This window comes from Bombina bombina, chromosome 8 (genome assembly GCF_027579735.1).
Source record: "Bombina bombina isolate aBomBom1 chromosome 8, aBomBom1.pri, whole genome shotgun sequence".
Taxonomy (NCBI): domain Eukaryota; kingdom Metazoa; phylum Chordata; class Amphibia; order Anura; family Bombinatoridae; genus Bombina; species Bombina bombina.
In genome coordinates this window covers 30,142,223-30,163,126 of record NC_069506.1, presented here as the reverse complement: position 1 = coordinate 30,163,126, position 20,904 = coordinate 30,142,223, and the positions used below count along the sequence as shown (strand labels likewise).

General features: G+C 39.9%; 1 protein-coding gene across 1 annotated transcript in view; it reads left to right on the top strand.

Moving 5' to 3' along the window:
- FBXO42 (F-box protein 42) overlaps positions 1–20,904 on the top strand; it is a 114,678-nt gene that overhangs the window by 35,939 nt on the left and 57,835 nt on the right. The window contains exon 4 of the mRNA XM_053690258.1: positions 16,933–17,067. Coding sequence (XP_053546233.1) covers positions 16,933–17,067 — 135 coding nt within the window. The remainder of the gene's footprint in view (positions 1–16,932; positions 17,068–20,904) is intronic.

Sequence of the window (20,904 nt, the reverse complement as noted above, 5' to 3'; positions counted from 1 at the left end):
CATATACCACCGCTGAATGCACACGTATGAGGTTATAGGTGCAAACACCCTAGATAACTAATACATGTATATAAAGATGCCAACAGTCCACACTCCATACCTGTGTACTACTGGAACCTGAGCGACAGTCCGTTTCGGCAATATATCCGGTTTCTTTGCTGTGTATGGATTGTCTCATTCAATTGGTATCCAGCTCCTGTGTGAGCTCCGGTGGCTGCAGTGGGTGACTCCTCCTTTCATTAACGTCCCAGGTGTTAGGCGTGTAGATGCGGTCAGGACAATGGTGCAATACTTAGCTGCTGTGCTACACTAAAGGCCAGGCAAGTGCAAACAAAATAGAAAAAAGGAGCACGAGCAGCAGATCTATGCACAAAGAATTTATTTACAGACAGTAAACATAGCGCATTGGCGCTCTGAGTGAAGAAAAACAACAACTTGATGTCAATAAATTAATTCGGAAACTGACACTGAGAAAGTTCTACCATTCCCAGGAGGGAGGGAGTGATGAGAGCCATGTATCCATTCCCAGGAACAGGTCAGGAGGCTCGGTAGGCTTAGACCCCGAAAATCAATTAAGTTTCCAGGAACTCTGTGACATTAGGTCCCTAGAGATATTAGGGGATGAGGCTAGTGGGGTCGGGAGTATACAGGTTCCGTCCTTTAAGTGTAAGTCCTCGTTCTATCCTATCCAGAACAGGGGCCAATTCCTGGAGAAGTTCCAGCAGAGGGTAGAGTCAGACCTTACAACATTGTATTATAAGTCAGAGAGAGGCAGACATAACAATATATCAGCATTACAGAGGAAGGCACTAGACAGCATAGCCAGCAACAATAACATAGTGGTAAGGGCTGCTGATAAGGGTGGCACCATAGTGGTGCTTAATGCCAGTACTTTCAGGGAGGAGGCCTATAGGCAACTAGGAAATATCGATGACTACAGTGCTCTGCCGGGTGATCCGACGGGGAGGTTCCAGCGGCGGTTGGCCTCCCTTGTGGATGATGGTGTGGAGCTAGGCTTTATTGATGCTAAGACACGAGACTATCTCTTAGTGTCTAATCCCACCATTCCTACGTTTAACCACCTACCCAAGGTCCACAAGTCCACTGAAAACGTACAGGGGAGGCCAATCGTGAGTGGCATTGGATCCCTGCTGGAGCACCTGTCAGAGTGGCTGGATCATGTGTTGCAGCCATTGGTGAGTGCTCTATGGAGCTTTCTCTCAGACACAAAACATGTACTTAATCTTCTATCTAAAATAGTTTGGAGCAAACATTATGTCTGGTTAACAGCCGATGTGAAATCGCTCTATACCTCTATTCCACACAAAAAGGGGTTGCAAGCCATTCGTTTCTTTCTAGAGAAACAATATGGACCGGAATCAAACTTTGTGAATTTTGTGATAGAAGTTACCTACTTCCTTCTCAACCATAACTACTTTGAATTTGAGGGGGATTTCTTTCTCCAGAGGCGTGGGACTGCTATGGGGGCGAAATTTGCCCCCTCCTACGCCAACCTGTTTATGGGTTGGTGGGAGCTGTCCCACGTCTATGGAGATGGGAATCCTCACAAAGACAGGGTGGTTTGGTATGGTCGCTATATCGACGACCTCCTCTTTATATGGGGAGGTAGTGAAGCTGAACTACAGATATTCATTAAAAGTCTTGAAGATGACTCTATGGGGCTTCACTTTACAAATGAAACACAATGTGACACCATTAATTTTTTAGATGTGACTCTCAGAGGTAGACATGGTCACTTCATCAGCTCAGAGACCTACCGTAAACCCATTACGGGCAACTCACTGCTACATGCAGCTAGTTGCCACCCACCAGGAGTGTTTAAGGGAGTAGCGAAGGGTCAGTTCATTAGGCTGAAAAGGAACTGCAGCGATGCAGGGGTTTACGAGAAACAGGCCAATGATCTGACCTTACGCTTGAAAGAGAGGGGCTATAGGAGTTCTGTCATCACCAAAGCTAGGAATATTGTAAGAGGAATACCTAGGGAAAGACTCCTTAGACCAAAATCCCACATTGAGGAAAGGAAAGACAACAAAATTGTCTTTCTAACAGAGTATTCAAGAGAATATAGAGAAATCTGCCAAATAGTGAGGCATAATTTTAATATGCTATCTGCAGATGACAAACTCCAACAGGTAGTTACAGAGGGCCTAAGATACTCCTACAAGAAAAACAGAACAATAGGCAACATTGTGGCACCCACAAGAATTAAAAAGACAGGACAACCCATCTCTTCATGGTTGAGCTGTAAAGGTACATTCCACTGCCACCATCGCACATGTGTGGCTTGTGAGAAGCTGGCCCCTGGTGACCGGTTTATCTCACTAATGACAGGTCAGAATTTCATGATAGATTCTTGCCTCAACTGTAGGTCTACATATGTGGTTTATTTGATCTCTTGTAGGGAGTGCTCCCTCCAATATGTAGGCCTCACGACAAGAGAAGCTAGAACCCGTATTAAGGAGCACCTCAGTGACATTAGGGCGGGGGTACTCACCACAGCATTGATTCAACATTTTGCGGGGATACACCAGAAAGACACTAGTTCCTTCTCTTGGACCATTATTGAGAGGGTGGCTCCCTGTAAGGGGGGAGTCGACAGGGTCCACAGACTGGGGGAGAGGGAGGCCTTCTGGATTTTCAAACTCAAGACAAGAGTTCCAGGGGGCCTAAACTCGGAATATGACCTCATCAATTTCTGGTAGAGCCGACCCTCTCTCCCCCACCCGGTTCGCCTTGCACACATTAACTATATGTAGTCTTTCCACGCCACTTTAGGAGCGTAGTAGCCTACTATCTCAGGACTCCCTAGTCTAACCTATCAGGTCCTTGGGACTCAGGTGTGCACTATGGACTTATTTCTCTAGTGTAAATGGGGTTCTTTCTAATAGTGAAGCCACCTATGGTCCGGTGTGACATGAAATACATATGTTAATGATCCTATGTATTAGTAGACTCCGCATCAACTTTACTTCTGCTAAGGGTTAACTGCAGTACTATTATTATTATTACTATTGCTGTTATTGATATATCTCAAGGTCCAGTATGTGTACACATTGCGTACTGAATATATCTCAGCGATATTAATCTTTATATATTGGTTGCTAGTCTTTAGATGTAAACGATTGTTATCCCGTGCTTATATCATTTGTGTTTTCATTTCAGCCATTATGAAACAGCGTCCCAGCACTATAGGTGTGTCCAGCTGGGTCCGGAGCTATCTGTTCTGCCCTCGGCTGTACTGAACACATTTCTTCTACTTTGATCACTGAAATTGTTTTGTAATTATAGGATTAAACTGTATATCATGCACGGGCACAGCTTATTTTCTTCTATCGTTTATTATCGTTTATTAATTATGCAGCACTTATTATTATCATTCCTTTCTTGTTTCAATTGTATTCTTATTCTGTTCCAAGTGTATTCACAGTATGCTGTATTTAGTGTGTAACCCTGTGCGTCCCCAGGTGTCTTTGGCTACGTAACTAAACACCCATTGGAGGATCATTTGGGGGGAGTGTTCCCATCCACCAATGGGATGACTAGCTACTGTTTTTTTAAGTTCACCTCACTGTGTTTTAGTCAGGTAATGAGTAAGGCTGTAAGCTGAAACGCGTATACCTGTTTTCCTACTAGCTAGTCTCCTTGTTTTGTCAGTATTTACCCCGGGGGGGTTTTTCTCCCCTCTCACCGTTTTGTATATTGTTTGACAAACGTGTTTGTTTTTCTTCACTCAGAGCGCCAATGCGCTATGTTTACTGTCTGTAAATAAATTCTTTGTGCATAGATCTGCTGCTCGTGCTCCTTTTTTCTATTTTGTTTGCACCTTTAACGGTGCCTGCAATGCAAATTCATGTCTCCAATCACAAAGCGTCTTCGTGCATATCATTAAGGCATTGTTGCGTCACCCGGCGCATGCGCAATAGAATCCTGTGTTTTGCGCATGCGCAGATTGCCACTTTGAATACACCTAACCAGAATCTGCTTGTTCAGAGTACGGTGACGTATAGGATGAAGTGTTGGATGCGCAGTACGGGGAAAATCGCCCATATTGATAACTCAGGTTATTGTGAATGATTCGGTATTCAAACTACATATTATAACAGTGGGTTTGGAATTCAATATATTTTTGAAAGTAAATATTCAGTGAACGGTAATCTGACACGCAAAGCCTATTACAAATATGGATATAAAAGATGTATAAATCGAATTAAGAGAAGTGTTTGCAAACGTTTAGTGTCCCTTTAAGTAAGGGAAATGGAACGATCAAGAACATTCTTGAGTGTTCACTGAAATGTAATGTAAAATGGCATTTAAACTTGGGTGGATTTGATATAAATCTCTAGTCAGTAAAACGTGATATAAATCTCAAGTTGGTAAGACGTGATATAAATCATGGTCTTCTACATAAAGACCAATTCTTAGTTTGTTATAATCTCAGTATTTACAAACAGATGAGGTTTCATTTTTAGAATAAGCTTTCAGATTAGTTTTACAATTATATCAGAAAATGATTGATTTGGTGTTGCACCATTAGAAATGCATAGATAATTATGAAATTATTTCAAGGTGAACTATTATTCATATTTGGACAACTTTTCTGCTGTACATAATAAAAATAATAAACACCTTAAAGGCATACTGAATCCAAATTTTTCTTTCTTTCTCCCCAAGAGTCACAGCCCTTAATGCCCGCTCAGGCGGCTCCAAGTTCCTCAGCGGCTTCTGCTGCTATCACACTGCAGGACATAGCTGCAGTTATGTAATCTACTCTTTCTGAGGCGTTATCTGCCTTTCTCGTACTCCAAGGCAAACGCAGTAGGAAGGATAACCACATGGTTAATGCAACTTCTTATGCTTTTGATGGCAATCTCCGATGTTCCCTCCCAGGTCTCTGAATTTGAGGGTATGGAGGTTTTATCAGAGGGTGAACTTTCTGACTCAGGAAGTGGCTTACCTCTGACGGATTCGGATTTAATGTCTTTCAGATTTAAGCTTGAACACCTCCGCCTGTTGCTACGGGAAGTTTTGGTGACTCTGGATGATTGTGATTCAATTGTGGTTCCTCCAGAGAAATTGAGTAAGTTGGACAGATATTTGGAGGTCCCTTCTTATTCTGATGTTTTTCCTGTTCCTAAGAGAACTTCAGAAATTATTGCTAAGGAATGGGAGAGACCGGGTATTCCATTCTCCCCTTCTCCCATTTTCAAGAAAATGTACCCTATAGCTGACGCCATTAGGGATTCTTGGCAGACGGTCCCTAAGGTGGGGGGGGCTATTTTAACCTTGGCTAAACGAACTACTATCCCTATCGAGGATAGTTGTGCTTTTAAGGACCCTATGGATAAGAAGTTGGAGGGTCTTCTTAAAAAAATAGTGTAATTAAAAGCAAACACTGCACGGGCAATCAAAGTGCTGTTGTAGTCAAGAAGTTTATTTCTCCACAAGTATTAGACAAAGTCAGACATCAGAACACCTGACATGTTTCGCGCAGGCGTACCTGCGCTTCATCAGAGGTGATTATCCACCACAGGTGAACACCTTTTTAAGCTGAGTTACACCAATGAAAATTGTCTAAAGGTTATACACCCCCTAAATGCAAAACAGCTTATATCAAACAAATGCACAGGGAATGTAATTATATGTTGTTATGTTAGTTACATAAAGTAAGATCAAGCATATATATATACATAAATAAAATACAACATAAAAACAATAGCAAATAAAAATAATAATAAAAATCAGAAATATGAAGTAAGGCAAAATAGACAAAATCAAATAAATATAATAAATGCAAAATGATTAAAAAGTAAGAAATAATGAAAACAATAGATATAAACATATTAATAACTAAATATAAATTATTAATTATTATATACATGATCATAATTAAAGTATAAAACTGTATGTAATTTTTAATATGAAATACCTATAGCTAAGCTCAACTCATTCTAGCACTTAGGCTAGACAAATAAGGGAGGAAGATAAAATCAATGCTAAGAAAAGACACATTATTCGATGATTGTAATTTCTTGGAGTAAATTAGCAAAGAGAAAGATAGGGGGCTAGTTTATGAAAGAACATTTCTTAATCTTTATGTATTTTTATTACATGTTATATAGCTATACCATCAGTAGGGATAGAAATCCTAATTCTATAATAACTCAATCAGTACAAGGATTACTAGTCCATATTATTTCCAATAAGATAAGAGAAATTCCTATATATGTCAATACAGATAATGATATATGGTAAGATTTAACCAATTTAATTATTAATCTTAATCAATATCCCAATGACGCATCACCTGAGTAAATACGGTAATTACCAATCCATACTATCACACACTATCAATATATTCTTAGAAAATATGTTCATCAGGCATTGCTGTTGCAACCAGCGGCCTGCATTGTTGGTTACGACTGCGGCTGCTTATTGGTGTGATGCTTTAGAAGAGTCTCTTAAAACTGAGACTTCTTTGGAAGAGATACAGGATAGAATTAAAGCTCTTAAGTTAGCTAATTCTTTTATTACAGATGCTTCCTTTCAGATTACCAAATTGGCGGCTAAGAGTTCAGGATTTTCCATTTTAGCACGCAGAGCTTTATGGTTAAAATCTTTGTCTGCGGATGTCATCTAAGTCTAAACTTTTGGCTATTCCTTTCAAGTGGAAGACCCTGTTCGGCCTGACTTGAAGGAGATTATTTCTGACATCACGGGAGGTAAGGGTCATTCCCTTCCTCAGGATAAGAAATCCAAACTGAGGGGTAGACAGAGTAATTTTCGTGCCTTTCGAAACTTTAAGGGAACCCCCGCTTCCTCCTCTTCTAAACAGGAAGGTAACTATTCGCAATCCAAATCTACCTGGAGACCAAATCAGTCTTGGAACAAGGGTAAACAATCCAAAAAACTTGCTGCTGTTCCCAAGTCAGCATGAAGGGTTGGCCCCCAAACCGGGACCGGATCTAGTAGGGGGCAGACTGTCTTTCTTCATCCAGGCTTGGATAAGAGATGTTCAGGATCCCTGGGCATTAGAAATAGTGTCTCAAGGATACAAGCTGGAATTCAGAAATTCTTTTCCCAGAGGAAGATTTCTTCTTTCTCGATTGTCTGTAGACCAGATAAAGAGAGAGGCGTTCTTACGCTTTGTAAGAGACCTCTCTTCCATGGGAGTAATTTGTCCCGTTCCAATTCAGGGACAGAGGTTTTATTCAAATCTGTTCGTCGTTCCCAAAAAAGAGGGAACTTTCAGACCTATCTTGGATCTCAAGAGTCTAAACAAGTTTCTCAGAGTTCCATCTTTCAAGATGTAAACTCTTCGTACCATTCTTCCATTGATCCAGGAGGGTCAATTTATGACTACCGTGGATTTAAAGGATGCATATCTTCATGTTCCTATCCACAGAGATCATTAAAAGTTCCTGAGGTTTGCCTTTCTGGACAAAAATTTTCAGTTCGTGGCCCTGCCTTTCGGTCTGGGCACGGCACCCAGAATTTTCACAAAGGTTCTGGGGACTCTGCTGGCGGTTCTAAGACCGCTGGGCATTGCAGTGGCGCCTTATCTGGACGATATTCTGATCCAGGTGTCGTCTTATCAACTGGCAAAGTCTAATACCGACATTGTTCTATCCTTCCTGAGGGCTCATGGGTGGAAGGTAAATCTGGAAAAGAGTTAGCTAGTTCCACAGACAAGGATTCCCTTCTTGGGAACTCTAATCGACTTTATCCATGAAAATCTTTTTGACGGAGGTCAGAAGATTAAAGATTCTGAACACATGCCGAGCACTTCAGTCCAATCCTCGGCCGTCAGTGGCTGAGTGCATGGAGGTAATTAGACTGATGGTAGCGGCAATGGACATCATTCAATTTGCTCGGTTTCATCTCTGACCTCTGCAACTGAACATGCTCAGACAGTGGAATGGAGATACTACAAATCTGTCTCCTCAAATAGATCTAGATAGGAGACAAGGGACTCTCTTCTATGGTGGTTGTCGCTGGATCATCTATCCCAGGGGACATGCTTCCGCAGACCCTCGTGGGTGATGGTGACAACGAATGCCAGTCTGTTAGGATGGGGAGCAGTCTGGAACTCCCTGAGGGCCCAGGGTGTATGGACTCGAACGGAGTCTCTACTTCCCATCACTATCCTAGAATTGAGAGCGATATTCAATGCGCTTCAGGCTTGGCCTCAGTTGGCTTCGGCAGAATTCATCAGATTCCAGTCGGACAACATTATGACTGTAGCTTACATCAATCATCAGGGAGGAACAAGGATTTACTTAGCGATGACAGAAATTGCCAAGATAATTCAGTGGGCGGAGTCTCATTCTTGTTATCTGTTGGTGATCCACATCCCAGGTGTGGAAAACTGGGAAGCGGATTTCCTGAGCAGACAGACATTTCATCCGGGAGAATGGGAACTTCATCCGGAGGTATTTGCCAACCTGATTCTCAGATGGGGCAGGCCGGAGTTGAATCTTATGGTGTCTCGGCAGATGCCAAGCTTCCGAGATACGGATCCAGGTCCAGGGATCCCCAGGCCGAGCTGATAGATGCCTTGGTCTTTCAGCCTAGCTTATGTGTTCCCTCCATTTGCTCTCCTTCCCCGGGTGATTGCTCGAGTCAAACAGGAGAGGGCTTTGGTGATCCTCATTGCTCCTGCGTGGCCTCGCAGGACTTGGTACGCTGATCTGGTCTCAGCCACCGTGGACGCTTCCATTGAGGAAAGACCTAATTCAGGGGCCCTTCCATCATCTGAATCTAGTTTCTCTGCAGCTAACTGCTTGGAGATTGAATGCTTAATCTTATCTAAGCAAGGTTTTTTTGATTTGGTCATAGATTCCTTGATTCAGGCACGTAAGCCTGTTACTAGAAAAATGTACCATAAGATATGGCGTAAATATCTTTATTGGTGCAAATCCAAAGGCTACTCATGGACGGATTGAAGAAAGGGTTGTCAGCTAGTTCCTTAAAGAAACAGATTTCTGCTTTGTCTATTTTGTTACACAAGCGTCTGGCAGATGTTCCAGATGTTCAATCCTTTTGTCAGGCTCTGACTAGAATCGGCCTGTGTTTAGACCAATTGCTCCTCCTTGGAGTTTGAATTTAGTTCTTAATGTTTTTCAAGGGGTTCCGTTTGAACCTATGCATTCCATAGATATTAAGTTATTATCTTGGAAGGTTTTATTTTTGGTTGCTATTTCTTCTGCTCGCGGAGTATCTGAGCTTTCGGCATTACAATGTAATTCTCTTTATCTTATTTTTCATTCAGATAAGGTGGTCTTACGTACCAAACTTGGTTTTCTTCCTAAGGTTGTTTCAAATAAAAATATTAATCAGGAAATTGTTGTTCCTTTCTTGTGTCCTAATCCTTCTTCTAAGAAGGAGCGACTGTTAACATAATTTGGACGTGGTCCGTGCCTTGAAGTTTTACTTACAGGCAACTAAGGATTTTCCTCAATCGTCTTCCCTGTTTGTTGTGTTTTCTGGAAAACGTAGGGGTCAGAAAGCTACGGCTGCCTCTTTCCTTTTGGCTGAAGAGTATCATCCGTTTTGCATATGAGACTGCTGGACAGCAGCCTCCTGAGCGAATTACGGCTCATTCCACTAGGGCTGTGGCTTCCTCATGGGCATTCAAAAATGATGCTTCTGTTGAACAGATTTGCAAAGCTGCAACTTGGTCGTCTCTTCACACTTTTTCCAAATTTTCCAAATTTGATACTTTTTCCTGTTTTTGGGAGCAAAGTTCTTCAAGCAGTGGTGCGTTCCGTTTATGTTCCCTGTCTTGTCCCTCCCTTTTCATCCGTGTACTATAGGTTTGGTATTGTATCCCACAAGTAAGGATGAAATCCGTGGACTCATTGTATCTTGTAAAAGAAAGGGAAATTTATTCTTACCTGATAAATTTGTTTCTTTTATGAAACAATGAGTCCACGGCCCACCCTGTTTTTCTAAGACAGGTCTTTAAGTTTTGTTAAACTTCAGTCACCTCTGCACCTTGGCTTTTCCTTTCTCTTCCTAACTTCGGTCGAAAGACTGGAGTGGGAGGGAAGGGAGGAGCTATATATACAGCTCTGCTGTGGTGCTCTTTGTCTCCTCCTGCTGACCAGGAGGTGATATCCCACAAGTAAGGATGAAATCCGTGGACTCATCATATCGTAAAAGAAACAAAATTATCAGGTAAGAATAAATTTACTTTTTTTTTTCTTTCATGATTCAGATAGAGCATGCAATTTTAAGCAACTTTCTAATTTACTTCTATCAACTTTTCTTCGTTCTCTTGCTATCTTTATTTGAAAAAGGCATCTAACATCTAAGCTTTTTTTTTTTTTTTTTTTGTTCAGAACTCTGGACAGCACATTTTTGTTGGATGAATGTATCCACCAATCAGCAAGGACAACCCAAGTTGTTCACACAAATGGTCCGGCATCTAAACTTACATTCTTGCATTTCAAATAAAGATACCAAGAGAATAAAGAAAATTTGATAATAGGAGTAAATTAGAAAGTTGCTTAAAATTTCCTGCTCTGTCTGAATCACGAAATAAATTTTGGGTTCAGTGTCCCTTTAATAAATATTATGATGTTCCTCCTTCTGTGGAAGTATTTCCAGTTCCTGATCGTATGTCGGAAATTATAGCACAGGAGTGGGATAAGCCAGGGATTCCTTTTTCCCCTTCCCCTTTTTTTAAAAAGATGTTTCCTGTTTCTGACTCTTCTAGTGATTTGTGGCGTACTGTGCCTAAGGTGGAAGGAGCTATCTCTACTTTAGACAAAAGAACTACGATTCCTATAGAGGATAGCTGTTCTTTCAAGGATCCCATGGATAAGAAGCTAGAAGCTTACTTAATGAAAATGTACATTCATCAGGGATTATAGTGGCAACCTGCTGCAAGTATTGCTACAGTTGCAAGCGCAGCATCTCATTGGTGTGATGCCTTGTCTGAGCTGATTTTAGAAGAGACCTCTTATTATTATTTATTATTATTATATATTTTTTTTTTATAGCGCCGCCAAATTCCATAGCGCTAGGTACAATGATAGGGGGTATACAATGACAAAGATTTGTGATAACATACATAACTAAACAAATCTAGTACAGGAGGAAGAGGGCCCTGCTCCGGAGAGCTCAGTCTATAGGTTTAGGGTGCAGAGACATCGGGTTGGGGTAGCTTGTTACATTGGTTGTAGTTGCAGCAGTGAGTCAGGCAGTTCATGTATTAGTTTAGTTTGGTTAGGATGAGAGATAGAGGAGAGATAGTAAGCCTCTCTGAATAGGTGGGTTTTCAAGGAGCGTCTGAAGCTATTAAAGGTTGGTGACAGTCTTATGGATCAGGGTAGAGAGTTCCAGAGGACAGGAGCAGCATGTGTAAAGTCTTGGAGGCGGGGATGGGGCGTAGAGACGTAGGTCAGAGGTTGATCAGAGGACGGCATGGGGAATATTTCACAATGAGAGACTGTTGAGTGATTTGTAAGTTAGGGTTAATACTTTAAATTGTATTCTCGAGTTTATGGGGAGCCAGTGTAGAGATTGGCGGAGCAGCTGATGTAGATCGGTGACTTAGGTGGATGAGTCTAGCAGAAGCATTCATAATAGATTGGAGGGAGGCGAGGCAGTGTTTTGGAAGGCCATTTAGGAGTAGATTGCAATAATCAATGCGTGACAAAATGAGGGAATGAATACGTATTTTTGTAGTTTTTTGAGTAAGGAACGGACGAATTCTGGAAATGTTGCGTAGGTGCAAACGACAGGATTTGGTAAGCGCTTGTATATGTGGGTTGAATGTGAGTTCTGAGTCGTGTGACCCCTAGACAGCAGGTCTGGGGTGAGGTGTTGAGAATAGAGTCTCCAACCGTCAAAGAAATGACAGGTGTTGGATGTCTCGAAGAGGGGGGGGGGATAAGAAGCAGCTCAGTTTTGGACAGATTGAGTTGGAGGTAATGTGAAGACATCCGAGAGGAAATTGCAGAGAGGCAGTCAGAAATCTTGTTGAGTAAAGAGGGAGAGATATCAGGAGAGGAAAGATACATTTGGGTATCATCGGCATATAAGTGGTACTGGAATCCAAAGGAGGCTATAAGTTTTCCAAGGCTATACATTCCAAGGATGTATAGAGAGTGAAAAGCAAAGGGCCCAAGACAGAGCCTTGCGGTACTCCAACTGAGAGAGGCATAGAATCACAAGATATGGTGTTAAAGGAAACTGATATAGAAGAGATCCAAGATAGGATCAAGGCTCTTAAACTGGCTAATTATTTTATTTCTGAGGCCAACATGCAAGTCATTAGACTGGGAGCCAAGATGTCTAGCTTCGCTGTTCTAGCTCACAGAGCTCTGTGGCTAAAATTTTGGTCAGCTGATGTAACTTTCAAGTCCAAGCTTCTATCTTTACCATATAAGAGTAAGACTCTTTTTGGTCCTGGTCTGGTGGAGATCATTTCTGAGATTACAGGTGGAAAGGGGTATTTCCTACCTCAGGACAAGAAAAATAGACCTAAGGGTCACCACAATTCTAATTTTCGTTCCTTTCGTAATTTCATAGGACAGTCTCCCTCTTCCTCTTCTAAACCGGAGCAGTCCAAGTCCTCCTGGAGGTCCAGCCAGCCTTGGAATAAGGGAAAGCAATCAAAGCCTTCATCTGATACTAAATCAGCATGAAGGTTCCGCCCCCCGATCTGTGGTTGGATCAAGTGGGGGTTAGGCTTTCATTTTTCGACAAGCTTGGGTACGCAATGTCCCCGATCCTTGGGCCGTGGACATAGTATCACAGGGTTGCAGAATAGGATTCAAGACTTGTCCTCCCAGGGGCAGATTCATCCTCTCAATATTCTCTGCATACCAGGTAAAAGAGAGGCCTTCTTAAACTGTTTAAAGGACCTTTCCTCTCTGGGAGTGATTGTTCGAGTTCCTGTAAGGGAACAGGGTCAAGTATTTTATTCAAATCTATATGTGGTTCCCACAAAGGAGAGAACTTTTCGTCCCATTTTAGACCTAAAATGTCTCAACAAATTCCATAGGGGTTCCGTTTTTTTCAAAATGGAAACAATTCGTTCCATTCTTCCTTTGTCCAAGAGGGGCAGTTTATGACGACCATAGACCTGAAGGACGCGTATCTTCATGTTCCCATTCATAGGGATCATCACCAGTTCCTGAGGTTCGCTTTTCTCGACAAGCACTTCCAATTTGTTTCACTTCTTTTTGGACTTGCCATAGCTCCCAGAATATTCACAAAGATTCTGGGGGCTCTTCTGGCAGTGGTCATGTCTCACAGAGTTGCGGTAGCACCTTACCTAGACTTTTTTTCAACTAGCAAAATCTCATACAGAGATGTTTTTGTCTTTTCTACGTTACCACGGATGGAGAATGAATCTGGAAAAAGAGCTCCCTTATTCTAGCTACAAGGGTGTGTTTCTTAGGGGCAATCATAGATTCTATGTCGATTTTCCTGACGGATGTCTGAAAATCCAAACTTCTCACTTTGTGCCTTTTTCCCCAGTCTATCGCCCTTCGGTGGCTCAATGCATGGAGGTTAATTGGTCTAATGGTTTTTTCCATGGACATCATTCCTTTTGCTTGGTTCTATCTGAGACCTCTACAACGCTGCATGCTCAGCCAATGGAACGGAGACCATTCAGATCTATCGCAGCGGATAGATCTGGATCCCCTAACAAGAGACTTTCTCTTGTGGTGGATTTCTCAGGACCGTCTCTCTCGGGGAACATACTTCCTGAGACCCTGCTGGGTTATAGTGACCATGGACGCCAGCCTGTTAGGCTGGGGGAGCAGTTTGGGACTCTTTAAAAGCTCAGGGCCTGTGGACTCGGGACGAGTCCTCTCTTCCCATAAACATCTTAGAATTCTTTAGTCCGGTTTATCAGATTAGTAAGACATGACCTCAGTGGCTTACATCAACCACCAGGGAGGAACTCAGAGTTCCTTGGCTATGAAGGAGGTGACTCGCTTTTTGCAGTGGGCGGAAGCTCATGATAGACTCCTATCTGTCATCCACATTCCAGGAGTGGACAACTGGCAGGCGGGTTTTCTGAGCAGACAGACTTTTCTTTCTAGGGAGTGGGCTCTCCATCCGGAAGTGTTCTCTGATAACCCTCAGGTGGGGGGTTCCAGAGTTAGATCTGATGGCGTCTCGTAAAAACGCCAAGCTTTCAAAGTACGGTTCAAGGTCAAGAGATCCTCAGGCCGCTCTGATAGATGCTCTAGCGGTTCCTTGGATCTTCTATCTGGCGTACCGGTTTTCTCTGTTTGCTCTCCTTCCACGAGTCATTGCTCATATCAATCCGGAGAGAGCATCAGTAATTCTTATAGCTCCTGCATGGCCTTGCAGGATCTGGTTTGCGGATCTAGTACAGGTGTCATCTCTTCCTCCTGGGAGGTTACCTCTGAGGAAGGACCTTCTAATTCAGGCTCCATTCCTCCTTTTTTTCGTTATGGAGGTTTGGATTTTTTAGAAAGTAAAAGTAACACCACAAAGCTCAAGTGTTAAATTGGTCAGTGGAGGACTTACCAGAAACTCTCTGCAGAGAAATTGCACCTTTGTTGTATTAAAACTTTAGTGACCATTGAGTGGAATAATACCAAATTATACTTTGTGTAAAGATAGTACTGTGCTGCAACCTGCAGCAAGGGAAACCCCAACCAATATTTTTAATCGTAAAAAAAGAAAAAGAAATGTGTTGACCAAACTTGATCTGCGACACTTTTGTGACATGAAACCCAAATTGTTTTTCATGATTAAGATAGAGCATGCAATATTTATTAAACAACTTTCTAATTTGCTTCTGCTATCAAATTTTCTTCATTCTCTTGATATCTTTTGTTAAAAACAGACACGTGCACGTGTCTGCAGCACTATATGGCAGCGGTTTTGTAAGAATGTCATCCATTTGCAAGAGCACTAGATGGCAGCACAATTTCCTGCCATGTAGTGCTCTAGACACCTACCTAGTTATCTCCAAGAATGAATACCAGGGTAACAAAGCAAATTTGATAATACAAGTACATTTAAAACTAGGGTTGCACCGATACTAGTATCGGTATCAGTGCCTATACCAAATATTTGCATCAGTACTTGTACTCATGCAAATGCATCGATACTTAAACCAATACCTCCACTTCTTAACCATACGCCATCTTGTGGCATTTTTTTCAAACTGCATGTTCCCATTTCATTTTACTTCTCTTCTGCCAATACAAATTATTGTTATTTGTATTATTTTAGGAGAGACCACTGTACATTGTTCAGACAGACCCATGAAGTACTGGGCAGTTAATAAACTAAGATTTCAAGCTCAGGCTAAAATGGCCCTAAATGATTTTTCTGCCCCATGCAATAGTGCTGAAAGTAAGACTGTTCAGCTTAGCGTCAAACATCCTTACTGATAGCAGAAACAGACTTATAGCTGAACATACAGAGATGCTTCTGTTCCTGAAAAAGAACTTGCCACCAATTTTGAAAAAGTATTATAATTGCTAGATTGCCCGTTATACTGCTAGTTATTATCTTGCACAATTATGCTCAAAACATACTTTACTCAGAGGAACACCCTTAGCTTATATAATTGCAGGAAGAGTGTTCATAGGAAAACATTAAGTTAATTCCTATGAACACACATCTTACAATAATAGGACTAGATTTAGATTACATTTGATATGTAAGCTTTACCAATGCTCTGTTGACATTTCCAACTCCATAGACTTTAATGGAGTTGGACATGCAATGAGAGCATTGGTAAAGCTTACCAGTCAAATTTAATCTAGCCCATAGTGTTGTTCCCCATGTTTAAACAGCGCACTGTTATATTTTTTTTACTGTATTGCATTTTTGGTTGGTTGTGATATTACATTTATTTATTGTTTTGTGAAATTTTTACAACTTTGTGACAACAAGCAAATAAAACGGTTTTATTATTTCATAATGTCTTGAGATAGTTCTTCATAATTATAAAGAAGCTATCTTAAATCATTAAGTCTGTATTGTGCTTGGAACACTGTCACATGACAAAAAAGTATCTGTAATTGGTATTGGCGAGTATTTAAAAAAAAAAAAAAAAGTATCAGTACTTGTACTCGGTCTTAAAAGAATGGTATTGGTTCAACCCTATTTAAAACTTATTTTTTTAAACTCTGCTCTGAATCACAAAAAAACATTTTGGGTTTCATATGACTTTAAAAATTTGATGAAACTGCGATGAGTTTAGTTACATTGAGTATTTTTTTAACAAACTTACAGGTAGAGACGAGAGTACACAGCACAAACTTGTTATTGGCAAAACCTTTTATATATACTTTTATCAAACCCAACATCTGTACTTTTAATTGGTTAAAAGCATTGTAACAAAATGACTTGGCATTGTGAACTTCTAATAGAGGATAGATAACCTTCATCAGCAGACATCTATTTCTAGAAGATATAAACGAAAACAAGGGGCGCCACATAGTGTAATCTTGTATCATTATAATAGGTAAACACACAACTAATGGCAAACTCTGAATTTGGATGGCACCAATACACAGTGCACTGCAGTAAATGCAAGCTGTGCTCTGTCCCCAGCTGACTGGAATCTGATAAAGTACAGCATACTTAGCGCTCGGATCCGCAAATGCTGAAGACACAGGACAAGTCGGAATACGCCCAAGTTAAAAAAAGCTTTAATTGTGCTAAGTATCTGTCATATCTGACCGTTTCTTCTTGAAGATTCATATTACTCACATTTGGACTTATGTTATATAGTTCTGCCTTCTTTTGTTTATTTGTTATACAGATTACCATTAGATATTTTCCTGGTGTTTTACTATTGATTTGGTATTTAGACGCCCCCCTTTTGAACACATCTTGGTGGTTTTGTCTTTATGTTTAGTATACTTGCAAACAGCACTTCCTGTTTTCATTTCTTTACAGGTGCGTGCTACTATGACTCCAACCAATCCATGTATGTGTTCGGGGGCTGCACACAGAGTAGCTGCAATGCTGCCTTCAATGACCTCTGGAGGCTCGACCTAAACAGCAAAGAGTGGATACGACCTTTGGCATCTGGTAAATAATTTTTCACAGTATTTGAGCATACACTAGCACATAGTTCACACAGCAGATGTTTGTACACTGTTGGGCTCCTTCAGTGAACACGTGGTTAAATAACAATTCTTACTATGTTGAGTAAAATGCAATAATATGTTTAACACTTTTTTTTTTAACCCCTTCTTGCTAGTACTTATTTCTTAAATCTGAACAAAGTTCCAATGTAAACAAATAAGTAAAACGAAATCACGCGATCGTTCATGTGATCGTGTGATTTCAATTATGAGATTGGGTCAGAAGTGCCTATGATGCTAGGTACGCTCCCCAGCCCGCAATCCCAGTTAGGAAGCCGTTATGGCTTCAGTACAGCCAAACGGCTCACTAAAGCCCATTGTGAATGGACAGCATGGAAAGTCATAACGGTGTGAAAGGGTTAAATGAATATTGTCACATTAAATAATGATAGTCATTTCAGCATCACTTTGCACTGTAGAGCATACAGCCCAAGTAAAACTTTTACCTATGTGTTTAACTATTTTGTGTTGGTTAAACACAGGGTTAGCAGGGGTCTGTGCATTATTTTAAAACCTTTTTTAGAATATCCCTTTAAGATGCTTAATTCGGAAACTATCAACCTGTGTCTGTCCCACATCCTTATTGGTGGGCAGTGATGCACCTTCCAGCATAATAAAATCCTAAACTTTTTTTTTTTTTTAAACTCCAACATATAAAAACTGACGTTAAGAGAGACTGTTCATATTGTCAGTGCTTGTTATATGATTATTGGTTACCTAGTAACTAAGTAGTAAAGCAGTTACCTTATGAAAGAATGAGGAACTTGTAAGCACGTTAGGGAGTCGCGTGTACTTTCCAGACTATGGGATAGTTGTCAGTTCTGTAACACTCACCCTGAGAATGCTCTGCAAAGACGTATCTCACGGGAGGGGCTCGCTGTACAATCCCACCCTGGCTTCTCCTTACAGGGCAGTGGCATGATAAAGGCTGGGTTCCCATCAGTCATTCGGTAATTCTCTGGAAAGCTGCCTGATAGTCTGTGTTACAACATGTGGCTCAGGTAGAATGTTTTTGGGAAGTTAATTTGCTCTCACAGCCTTCTAGGTCACTTCGGATGCTGGGTTGTCCATTATGTTATGAAGCGTGTTGGGTGGGGCTTTTTAATACAAAAGAATGAAGCTTTTCTGCACCTTGTGATATACTCCTATGTTCCCATCTAATTGCTAATTGTGCAATTGTTAGCTCTTCTCACTATTGTTAGTGCAAAAATAGTATGTGCTAATGATACTCAGACATGATTTTTATTTATTTTTTGGTTCACATAAACAACCAAATATGAAACCTACATTTTTTTTCTTTAATGATTCAGAATGAGCAGCAATTTTAAGCAACTTTCTAATTTAATCCTATTACCAAATGTTCTTTGTTCTCTTGGGATGCTTTGTTGAATGCACTACTGGTTGCTGACTTAACAATGGGTGAGCCAATGACAATCTGTATGTGTGTGTGTGTGTGTGTGTATGTATATATATATATATATATATATATATATATATATATATATATATATATATATATATATATATATATATATATATATATATATATATATATATATATATATATATATATATATATATATATATATATATAATGCAGCCACCAATCAGCTGCTAGAACCTAGGGTCTTTGCTGCTCCTGAACTTTTCTAGATAAACCTGTCAGCAAAGGATAGCAAGAGAAGGAAGCAAATTAAACAATAGAAGTACATTGGTAAGTTGTTTAAAATTGTATTCTCTGTCTGAATCATGAAAGAAAACTTGTGGGTTTCTTGTCCCTTTATAGTGAAGATGTCAGTCTGTTATCCTAGTCAAAATCCAAAAATCTCCATTACTGGAAATTCCATAAGAAAAGCAATTTTTAAACGCAAATGATAATTTAACTATAAAGTCGGCATGAGGTATATTAGTGATGCCCGTCGGGAGTAAATAAAGTTTGGAGCTCGTCATACAATTAAAGTGAATGTCAATTTTGATGCTAAAGTGCCCGGTTTTTAAAAATTTGATTAAAAACAGGGGCACTGTAATTCATCAAAATTTACATTTCACTCCTGTTGAGAAAAAAACTTACCTTGTAATCTTTACAGCAGCTCCAGCTTCCTCCACCCGTTGCAAAGCCTCTTCCTGAGTCTAAAATGAGGAATCCGGCTTCCTCCAATCACAGCGTTGAATCAGACACTGATTCCCCCGGGGGGAAGCCGTGATTGGAGGATGACCTATCCATCATTTCTGACGTCAGAAACGGCTTGCAACGACCGGGGGAAGCTGGGGCTGCTGTGAAGATTAAAAGGTAAGTTTTTTTTTTTTTTTTTTTTTTTTTTCACAACTGGAGTGAAATGTAAATTTTGATGAATTAAAGTGCCCCTATTTTTAATCGAATTTTTAAAAAGGTGCACTTTAGCATCAAAATTGACATTCACTTTAAGTGTAAGTTGCACAATCTCTCGGGCTCACCAGGGTTTTATATATATATATCTCTGATGAAGCGCATGTGAGCATGCGGGAAACGCGTCAGATCCAGCCCTGCACACACTGACTGTGTCTTTCACTTGTCTGCTTATTAAATTATCCACTTTGGAAAAGAGTCTGCAGTTCGTTTTTCTTTCTTCTAACCCTATATGTATATATATATATCTCTCTCTATCTCTCTCTATATCTCTCTCTATCTCTCTCTATATCTCTCTCTATCTCTCTATATATATCTCTCTCTATCTCTCTATATATATATCTCTCTCTATCTCTCTATATATATATATATATATCTCTCTATCTCTCTATATATATCTCTCTCTATCTCTCTCTATATCTCTCTCTATCTCTCTATATATATCTCTCTCTATCTCTCTCTCTATCTCTCTCTATCTCTCTATATATATCTCTCTCTATCTCTCTATATATATATCTCTCTCTATCTCTCTCTATATCTCTCTCTATCTCTCTATATATATATATCTCTCTCTATCTCTCTATATATCTCTCTCTATCTCTCTATATATATATCTCTCTCTATCTCTCTATATATATATCTCTCTCTATCTCTCTATATATATATATCTCTCTCTATCTCTCTATATATATATCTCTCTCTATCTCTCTATATATATATCTCTCTCTATCTCTCTATATATATCTCTCTCTATCTCTCTATATATATATATCTCTCTCTATCTCTCTATATATATATATCTCTCTCTATCTCTCTATATATATATATCTCTCTCTATCTCTCTCTCTATCTCTCTCTATCTCTCTATATATATATCTCTCTATCTCTCTATATATATATCTCTCTCTATCTCTCTATATCTCTCTCTATCTCTCTATATATATATCTCTCTCTATCTCTCTATATATCTCTCTCTATCTCTCTATATATATCTCTCTCTATCTCTCTATATATATATATCTCTCTCTATCTCTCTATATATATCTCTCTCTATCTCTCTATATATATATCTCTCTCTATCTCTCTATATATATATATATCTCTCTCTATCTCTCTCTATATCTCTCTCTATCTCTCTATATATATATCTCTCTCTATCTCTCTATATATATCTCTCTCTATCTCTCTCTATATATCTCTCTCTATCTCTCTCTATATCTCTCTCTATCTCTCTATATATATATATCTCTCTCTATCTCTCTATATATATATATCTCTCTCTATCTCTCTATATATATATATCTCTCTCTATCTCTCTATATATATATATATCTCTCTCTATCTCTCTATATATATATATCTCTCTCTATCTCTCTATATATATCTCTCTCTATC